The sequence below is a fragment of the Olea europaea genome, chromosome 3 (assembly GCF_002742605.1).
Source record: "Olea europaea var. sylvestris chromosome 3, O_europaea_v1, whole genome shotgun sequence".
Lineage (NCBI taxonomy): Eukaryota > Viridiplantae > Streptophyta > Magnoliopsida > Lamiales > Oleaceae > Olea > Olea europaea.
The window spans coordinates 11,713,852-11,723,520 of record NC_036239.1 but is presented as its reverse complement, the minus strand read 5'-3'; the positions used below and the strand labels follow the sequence as shown (position 1 = coordinate 11,723,520).

Genomic DNA, 9,669 nt, shown 5'->3' with positions numbered 1-9,669 from the left:
TTTTTATCCATTGATATTCAAGTTATTTCACAAACAAGGTATTGAACTCAGTTTCATACTCATTTTTTTATCCATTGATATTCAAGTTATTTCACAAACAAGGTATTGAACTCAGTTTCATACTCATTTTTTTATCCATTGATATTCAAGTTATTTCACAAACAAGGTATTGAACTCAGTTTCATACTCATTTTTTTATCCATTGATATTCAAGTTATTTCACAAATAAGGTATTCAACTCAGTTTTATTTTGGCTTGATCTCATTAAAGAATAAAATATAACTAGTTGGAAATAATTGGATCACATTACGTGTAATTTTCATGTTATACATCCATACTTGATCTATTTTATTTGATTGTGTTGATATACGTGACTATTAACGAAGACCGATTTGATCCTATATTGGCATAATTAATGGACGATATTGTTTAGAGATGCTTTTGGTTATGATAACAAAAGTTTTAACGTCATAAAGTTATTCACATTTATAAAGTAATTTATGTGGCCTGAGTAGGAGATTATTGGATTTTAATTTGTCATGTGAGCCTACAAATGTAATTAATTGTGTATAAATGATATCTTAAAGTTAAGTCCATTTAAAGTAATCTAATAAAGAATCGAAGTTATTAGATATTGGGTATCTAAACGAAGTATGGGTCTGAATATGTGTAGAGACCAATTCCTTTGGGGTTGTATTTCATGATGAGTCGAAATACATACGAAAATAATAAATAGGGTTGTAGTCCCCAATTTATTTGTGATTTTTATTACATGTGTCATCCCATTAATACAAGAATATCAAGAAAAAATATATTGAAAAGGAAGATCTTGAACCTGCAATCAACAATCAAGAATGAAGAGAAGTCGAAATCAAGAAACAAAGAATAAAGATTATGTTGGAAGAATTTTGTGAATAGTGACGCCGAAATAAGTATAATGATGGTGACAAAGCCGAGGCAAAAGTTGGACTCTTTGTCCTTAAGTCGAATTTGCCCCGCAACGGTGCCTACGGATTTCGGCAATCGACTCCCAAGATACAACGGCTACACTTGTGTTTGTAGCACTCCAAAATAAATTAAGAATTGAAAATCGATTAAAGTTCGTATCAAATTCGGCCAAATACTCAAAAGCTCGACTCAATCCGTTTAGGCAAAATTGTTTGCCACTTCGCCGCTTCGGGGCGCACAAACGGGCCTCAACCATTAGTGAATAGACACCTTTTCATAAAGGTGCATTGTGTGGAAATGGTGCATGGTTTGGCCTCAACCATTTCGTCCACACCCCTTCATGGTCTATAAATAGGACCCTTTGGGTGTCCTATTCCTCACAGTTTGATATGCAAAAACGTCTCTCATCCTCTCTTCTATCCAAAATCAAAATCATTTCATTTATTTTGATTTTCTTTCATTTCATCTGTGGAGTACATAAGCCTACATTGGGTTCGTTGTACTTGTGTTTTGGAGTGCTACAAACACAAGTGTAGCCGTTGTATCTTGGGAGTCGATTGCCGAAATCCGTAGGCACCGTTGCGGGGCAAATTCGACTTAAGGACAAAGAGTCCAACTCTTGTCTCGGCTTTGTCACCATCATTATACTTATTTCGGCGTCGCTATTCACAAAATTCTTCCAACAGATTAAGAAGCCAAAATCAAGAGATCGTAGTTGATCTTCAAAACTTCAGAATGAAGACCTGGTAATCATTTCCAATTAATTAATGTATGTTCCACACTTTGTAATTCTCATGGCGAATTGACATGGAGAATCTTGGTAATAAAGCATTTAGAGTTTTCAAGTTCCGTAAACTTCTAATATGTGAAGCTTACATGGGATGTCAGTGCCATAGGGAAAAGTAGCTAATGATAAAAAAGACATATCCAATGAGCTTTGCCATTGGGGATCTAGAGACTAACCGGGTATTATGCGATCTTGGTGTAACTATCAATCTTATGCTTCTATCCATTTTTAGACATTCGGGACGTGGTGAAGAAAAACTTGTAATTATTCTTTAGTTGACAGACCGATGAATTAAGAAGCCAAAAGGGATGAGATGGAAGTATGAAATACTTCTGAAAGTGCCAAGACACAACCGCCTCCTTACTGGACATGCTATCAAGTGAAAACCTTAAAAAAATTCAATAAAATTTTTTTAGAGAAGTTTTGAGAAGCTAAGCCAACAGTCAAAGTAAACGATAAACAAATAGCCAAGGTAGCCAGGTGGTTGAAGTTAAAAAAGAGGACATTTACAAAGTAAATGTAGCATTATTTATATTCAACAAAAATACGAACAACAAAATATAGAGTTGGAGATAAAAATATTATTAGAGAGTGACACATTCGATGAACAAGGAATCTCCTCAATCTTTACTTGACCAATCTAGGTCAAAAAGTCAAGCTAATGACTAAGAGAAGCGCTTAATAGGAGATAACCCATTCTCTTTTCCTTATCTTGCATTTTAAAATCAAAATGTAGTTTCTCTTTATTAGATTTAATTTAGCTAGTACATCATCATCCTAAAATTGTTAGTCCATGAAATGTTACTTAAAAAACTTCATTTTTGTTGAAATGAAGAAAGATGTGTTTGGGTGAAATAGATACATGAACGTATGACATACATTTTCGAAGTTTCTTACACAATTTGGGGATGAATGGACGGTTATGGGTATAGAATGGGTTGAAAATTTATCAGTTATAATTTTCATGTGAAGATAATTTGAAAATTTGTGAATTGGAGTTTTTGCATAATGATGTCTTGTAAGAATTGACATAGCTATGACTATAATTAAAGTATGTGGAATATGACCTGCAAGAATGAAATTCTAGTGGATGAAATTGGTGGTGGATTATTTTCAAAGTTAAATAAAAACAAGTTGTAGCTTGCATATTTGGACCGCCCTTGGGATTATGATCGATTTTGAATTTGCTTTAACTGAAAGAAGACTTTCCAAACTAGGAAAATCATTTAGACCCTCTTTGATTGCCTACCAATGGATTTTTCAACTTTTGTGGTGTTTGGTAGGAAAATGTTAGGAAAAATTTTTCATGGAAAACCTTTTCCACTTTCCTTGACTAGGTAGATAATTTCCCAACTTTTTGATGAATTTGAATTCTCACCAAAAAAATAAAAAATGGTGAGAATTCATTTTCCATCTTACTATAGCGATTATTTTTTTCCCTTTTTTATTTTTTGGAAATGAAAACAAATTTTAAGAATCATTGTAAAAAAATATTTCCCTTTAATTGGCAATTTTTATATAAAATAAAGTCAAACGAACATCAAAAGATAGATGATTTTTTTGAATTTTTTTGGTTGGCAATGGAAACAAATTTCCTCCCCAATACCAGTAAATTTTATCCATTTAATTGACAATTTTCATATAAAATAAAGTCAAACGAACACCTAAAAATATTTTTATTTCAATATTTTCCACGTGAAAAATTATACTAATTAAACACAATAAATTGACAATTCACAAAAAAAACAATTTCTAATTAATTCAATTTCCTGAAATTCATTTTCTTTCCACCGAAATTTCATCTTTGCAATTAAACGGACCCTTGGATCCATCAATAGATGAAGATCGTCGATATCCTTCAACATTTTTCATACTTGTTCCATTATCCAGCAATCGCTTGAAGCATTTCAAAGCTTTTGCTATCGATTCTCAATAAAATTCTCTCCAATATTTCAATTTTACTAGTCGTTGAAGCTAAGGGTGGGTTTGGGTTGTGTTAGGTTGATTTTTTTTCTGAATTGAAACCCAACCCAACATGGTCAATTTGATTGAAAATCAACCCAATCCAATTATTGATTTAAACTCAATCCAACCCAACCCAACCCAAATCGATCACCCAACCCATTGGTCAGATTGGGCTTCGGCTCACTTAAAGTTGGATTCAGTTTATTTGTTAAATTTGGATAATTTTTTAGAGTTGAAAATTACTTGAAAATATCCGTTTTTTTAAATACATATATAAGGATTTTTTTAATAAAAAAATGTATAAATAAATTTAAAATTTTTGAAGCATTTTTTTTTTTTTTGGAATTCATTCATTTCATCATCATGTCTTTAATTTTTTTTACTTTATCGCCAAATAACATTGCATTTGTACGTAGTGTTCATGTGAATTGATCTATGTGAAGAAAATGAACGTTTATAAATTATATAAGTCATTATCTTATCTTTACTATTGTGTCTATTTAAATTTTTTTCCTATCTTAAATATTAATTTTTTAATTCAAGTTTTAATTCATAACCCGAGATCCAACCCAAACCAACCTCAAATTCAATTTTTTAACCAAACCCAATCGAATTAAACTTAAAAAACCAACCCAAATCGATTGGTTTGGTTTGGATCGAGTTGCACGATTTGAGTTGGGTTATGCCCAGCCCTAGTTGAAGCTTCGAGGTGGTGGTGGTGGGCTCAAAAATGGGATTTCAAGAAGAGAAATACATTTTCAATTTTTTCATTTTTTAATTATTTTAAGTGAAATTTGTTTGTACTTTTTTTGAAAATTTAGGATTATGATCGCAATTAATTCTTTAAATTTTTTTTGCTTATTTAAATAGGAGGCTAAATTCATAATTTTACAAATATGAATTAATATTATCTTTTTTTTTCTTTTCTTAAATAAAGGAAAAGAGATAATGATATCTTTTTTAATTTGTCATTCAACAAATATGACGTAAGTGTTTGTAGGGGTTGTTTGACAAATTCCATGAGTCAGGGACCACAGTGCTATGAAACCAATAGGCTGAGGAAGTAATCTCAAAAACCATAGAATGAGAACCATTTTGCTATCAGATGAATAGGTTAAGGATTAATTTTGTAAATATCTCGCGTAAATGTTCGAGTGTGTAAAATGAATAGGAATGTGTATTACTTGCACAGTCCCATCGCCGCCGTAGTGAAGTGCTGTTCCTCATGTCATCGCCGCCGGAAACAATGGAGTCTTTAATCCTCCAACTCCATGACATCGCCGCCGTTAAGTTCGGAAACTTCAAGCTCAAATCCGGCATCTCCTCCCCAATCTACATCGATCTCCGTCTCATCGTCTCTTACCCGTCCCTTCTCCGACAAATCTCCCAAATCATTGTTTCTACACTCCCTTCCTCCACCCAATACGATGTCGTTTGTGGCGTACCCTACACTGCCCTTCCAATTGCCACCTGCATCTCCACGGCCTCTAATGTCCCCATGCTCATGCGCCGCAAGGAGATTAAAGACTATGGCACCGCCAAGGCCATTGAAGGCGCCTTTGAGCCCAATCAAGTTTGTCTCATCATTGAGGATCTTGTTACTAGCGGCGCTTCCGTGCTTGAGACGGCAGCACCGCTCCGCGCCGCAGGACTTAAAGTCAGTGACGCCGTCGTACTGATAGATCGGTAAGTGTTAAAATAGAGTAGATTAATATATGTATACATATAAATACAGGCAAATACTAACAGTCCTCGATGTTGAAGATTTCGTACATGCTTGTAAATATGGTTAATTAGAATCTGGAGCTGTTTCTTGTTTAGTTTATAATTTGATGTGTATACCTTGCTTAATGGGTTGCATTCGAGTCAAGTTTGTTGATTATATGAGATGATATGATACAAGGGGTTTGAATTCAGTTAAGGTTCAGTGGTTTTATGCCTATTGAACAAGAAGCCCACTGGTCGGCCTCGTTCTACTAGAGTTATTCCATCTCCACACTATAAGCTCTCCATAGCAATGTACTGGCTCCTTAGTTGTCGAATGAAATTCAGTTTTGTATTTTCTGCTGCTTTAGTTAACCCTTTTATGGAAGAACCAAGCTGGTCTTTCATCTTGCCGAAGAATATTATAGTTTCTTTTATTAAGGTACTTTAATGTTATATTGCTTCTGTGCTCGTACTTCTTTTCAAGGACTCAAAGTAAAAGGCTTTGAGGCATAACGTGCAATCTTTAAAAAGTTATGTATAGTACAAAAGTTTTTACCTTATAATATATCTATTATGTATAAGATTTCTATCCTGTTTCTTTATCTGAATGGAAATTAATAGGATATTGTATATAAACCATAGTATAGCATTATTTTTCTGTAAATTGAGGTGCATGCATAATACCTAGGTCTGTGTCGAGAATGTTTGCTTGAATTTGAGATTAATTTTTGTTTAGTTTTCAGCTTCATTGTCTTTACTCTATACATTATTACAATGCTTGTAATGTAAGAAGCAGTGCTTGTGAAAATGTGATTAAAATTACGGTTATCCTGTGAAAATAATAGTTTTAGTAATTTCTTCGTTTGTATGTTTATGTCTTATGTTTAATGACATTTTGCAAATTATTCATATGGGGACAGGGAACAAGGAGGGAGGGAGAATTTGGCAGAAAAAGGCATCACGCTGCATGCAATGGTGAAGCTAACTGATATGGTGCGGATATTGAAGGAGAAGGGCAGAGTTTCAGAGGAGACAGAGAAGATGGTTCTGAAATTCCTGGAGGAGAATCGAAAGGTTTCAGTACCAGCAGTAGCGGCTGAAAAGAAGGTTAAAGTCAGAATTCCATATGGGGAGAGGGCAAAGATGTCTAAGAATCTGACAGGCAAGAGATTGTTTGAGATAATGGTGCAAAAGGAGACGAACTTGTGTTTGGCTGCTGATGTTGGCACTGCGACTGAGTTGCTTGACATAGCTGACAAGGTATGCAAAAGAAAACTAAATCTTTTATTATTATTATTATTATTATTATTATTATAAATGAACAGGCCTTTTCCACTTATCTACAACTTTTACTATTTTGTGCGAATAAAAGTAGCCATCAGTATACAAACACAGAAATACTGAGAGTTGAATCTTTTTTGGTGTTTCCAGTCTCTGAAAAACAATGACTTACAGAAATTTCACCTAAGATTAGTTCGTGCTCTTTTATTTCCTATTTAAGATTTTTTTGAGGAGTAGGATCATTATTATTACCCAGTGATCAAAGATTTAGTTAGTAGTTGAACACAGCTCGAACTGGGAGCACACATGAGGATAAACCCAGAATTTCAAACAGGATAAAGGAGAAAAAGTGAAAGGACAAAGAATTTACTCATCCTATATGACGATTGTTTTCCTTCTCTGATTTCGGGGAATTATAGATGTTCTCCAGGAGAAATAAATAGATTGGGACAGCATGTTTTGTATTTTTTTTTTTTTTTTTTTTTGCTTTATAGCACATGGAGAGAGCTTTGAACAAACAATTGTGCTGCAATAATAAAACTCATATTATCAATTGTGCCCCTGGCTCAAATGGTTATTGATACTATGTGATCCTACTTGCTGAAATTTGGTGTTTTCTTATAGCTATTTGATGGCTAATGGAGTAGTCAATTTCTGCAGGTTGGACCTGAAATCTGTATGTTGAAAACACACGTGGATATATTTCCTGATTTCACCCCTGACTTTGGATCTAAACTTCGATCGGTATATTTCTATCTTGTAAACTTCATTTACCCCTTATTGAGTAACCACATAGAGTTATTACCTTTTAATGGCAGCTAGATCCATGCATGAGATAAGCATGTTTCCATACTACATGGCAGTTGTCTTCTATAAGTAGTTTCTTTATTATGGTTTTCGGTTTGATGAGCCACATGAACATGGTGTCCATTGCTCTTCTGACACTATATAAATTCATTTTCACGTATAAAAGGGAAAAAATAATAATAATAATAATAATAATAATAATAAAAAAAAAAAAGAGTTCCCTGTTGATGTTGTCTGTCTCTGATTTGACATTTATCAAATGGAATAATAATCATGAATCATGAATTAGTGTTAAAAGTGCCAAGTGTTGGTGTGACAAGTAATTCCATAAAAATCACGATTGCCTTATTTTCATGAAGATTGGTGCATGTTGCTTAATTTGTTAAATTTGTCAATTAAAAATAGTATTGCTTACTAATAGCTATTGTGACTACCACTTGTGAAGATTGCAGATAAACATAATTTCTTAATCTTTGAAGATCGCAAGTTTGCTGACATTGGTAACACAGTTACCATGCAGTATGAAGGGTGAGGAGTTACTCTGCTTTTTGTGTAAAGATTCTTCTGTTGCCTCCCTTGAAAGTTTTAATTTGTTTTATGCAGGGGCATCTTCCGTATATTAGACTGGGCTGACATAGTAAATGCTCACATTATTTCAGGTCCTGGAATTGTGGATGGGCTAAAATTGAAGGTTTTGTTGCTTTTGCATTTGCTGTTCTTTTGGCTAGATATGGATTATGTGAAGCTATAAGATTACTCCATGTCTGATTTAAACTCTAATGATGTATAGGGTTTATCAAGAGGTAGGGGCCTGTTGCTGCTTGCTGAAATGAGTTCATCCGGTAACCTTGCCAAGGGTGATTACACAGCTGCAGCTGTGAAAATTGCTGAAGATCATTCTGATTTTGTTATTGGTTTCATCTCTGTCAATCCTGCATCATGGCCCTGTGGTCCAGGAAATCCGTCCCTTGTTCATGCAACCCCTGGTGTTCAAATGGTAAAAGGTGGAGATGCTCTGGGCCAGCAATATAACACACCATATTCTGTAAGAAACATTCTCATTATCTGGCTTTTCGCTTCTTTTTGTCACGTCATACGAAAGATAAAGGCAAAAAATTGGAGTTATGAATTCATGATCTGCAAAGCATTTCTGTATTGTTTTGCTTTCTTTTATTTTTTCAAATATACGACAGATTTTGTGGATAGTGATTTGCACTTGCGCATGCTGTACAGCAATGAGAACTAGTGGTCTCATGTCATGTAAAGGTGCATTAGCATTTATTTAGAAATTTTAGAATTAAATTCTTTTTATTACTAGTCAGAAAAAGAATTGTCTGGTTGATTGGGTTCTTACGAGCAGAAATGTCACTTGTGTTACAGTAAAGGCTTCCATCTACAATTAGGATGACCTTGTGGAAATTTGTTTAGAACCAAAAATTCTGTGCATCGAGTTACATATTTTCACATTTTTCTTGTCATTACTATATTTATTGCTATTGTGTGTGTGTGTGTGTGTGTGTGTGTGTGTGTGTGTGTGTGTTCTCCTAAGGTCTCTTGAAAGACTGTTCTAAAACTGATTCAATTCTTTGTAGTTTTGTACTGACTTTTACTAAGCTTTAAGACGACAACAATATTGTTCCAGGTCATTTCTGAGAGAGGCAGCGATATCATAATTGTTGGCCGTGGGATTATAAAGGCAACAAATCCTGCAGAAGCAGCTCGTGAGTATAGGCTTCAAGGATGGGATGCTTATCTGGAAAATTGCAAGTGATTCCCTATGCTTTGTTTTCTTTAAGAAGCTATTCACCAGATTTGGGGGGCAGAGTCAAATAATGTATTTCTTGTTATAATTCAAAAAAGAGTTTATTAAACGAGTGACCACCTAACTTTGCCCATGGTTACTGCTTGCTTATTGAAAATTTAACGGTTACTCAATGTTCACTAAAATATTTATTAGATCATCCATAAATCATCATAGTCAATTTCATTTGTACATTTGTATATGTGGATAAATAATATTTGTACGTGGCATATAAAAATGACATGGCATGCCGAATCATCGCCATGTGAACAGAAATTTGTATTTTATGAACTTGAAAGACAATGAATTCAAATTTCCTCCAAATCATGTTCATTCTTCCCCCGAAAAACCTTTTTGTTTGGAATTGAGAAGT

General features: G+C 34.0%; 1 protein-coding gene across 1 annotated transcript; it reads left to right on the top strand.

The window, feature by feature from the left end:
- The first annotated feature begins 4,873 nt into the window (after positions 1–4,873).
- On the top strand, positions 4,874–9,451 carry LOC111386222 (uridine 5'-monophosphate synthase). Its single transcript, XM_023010676.1, has 7 exons — positions 4,874–5,386; positions 6,328–6,667; positions 7,349–7,432; positions 7,941–8,023; positions 8,099–8,186; positions 8,286–8,540; positions 9,138–9,451. Exons 1-7 carry the CDS (start codon positions 4,926–4,928, stop codon positions 9,264–9,266), a joined length of 1,440 nt encoding a protein of 479 aa, XP_022866444.1. The 5' UTR covers positions 4,874–4,925; the 3' UTR covers positions 9,267–9,451.
- The last annotated feature ends 218 nt before the right edge of the window (positions 9,452–9,669 follow it).

Excerpts from the sequence above, each read along its gene's own strand:
- LOC111386222 (XM_023010676.1), top strand. The coding sequence starts at position 4,926 with ATGTCATCGCCGCCGGAAACAATGGAGTCTTTAATCCTCCAACTCCAT. Across the intron at positions 6,668-7,348 it reads TGCTTGACATAGCTGACAAG|GTTGGACCTGAAATCTGTAT; the intron begins GTATGCAAAAGA and ends CAATTTCTGCAG. Across the intron at positions 8,024-8,098 it reads GTTACCATGCAGTATGAAGG|GGGCATCTTCCGTATATTAG; the intron begins GTGAGGAGTTAC and ends TGTTTTATGCAG.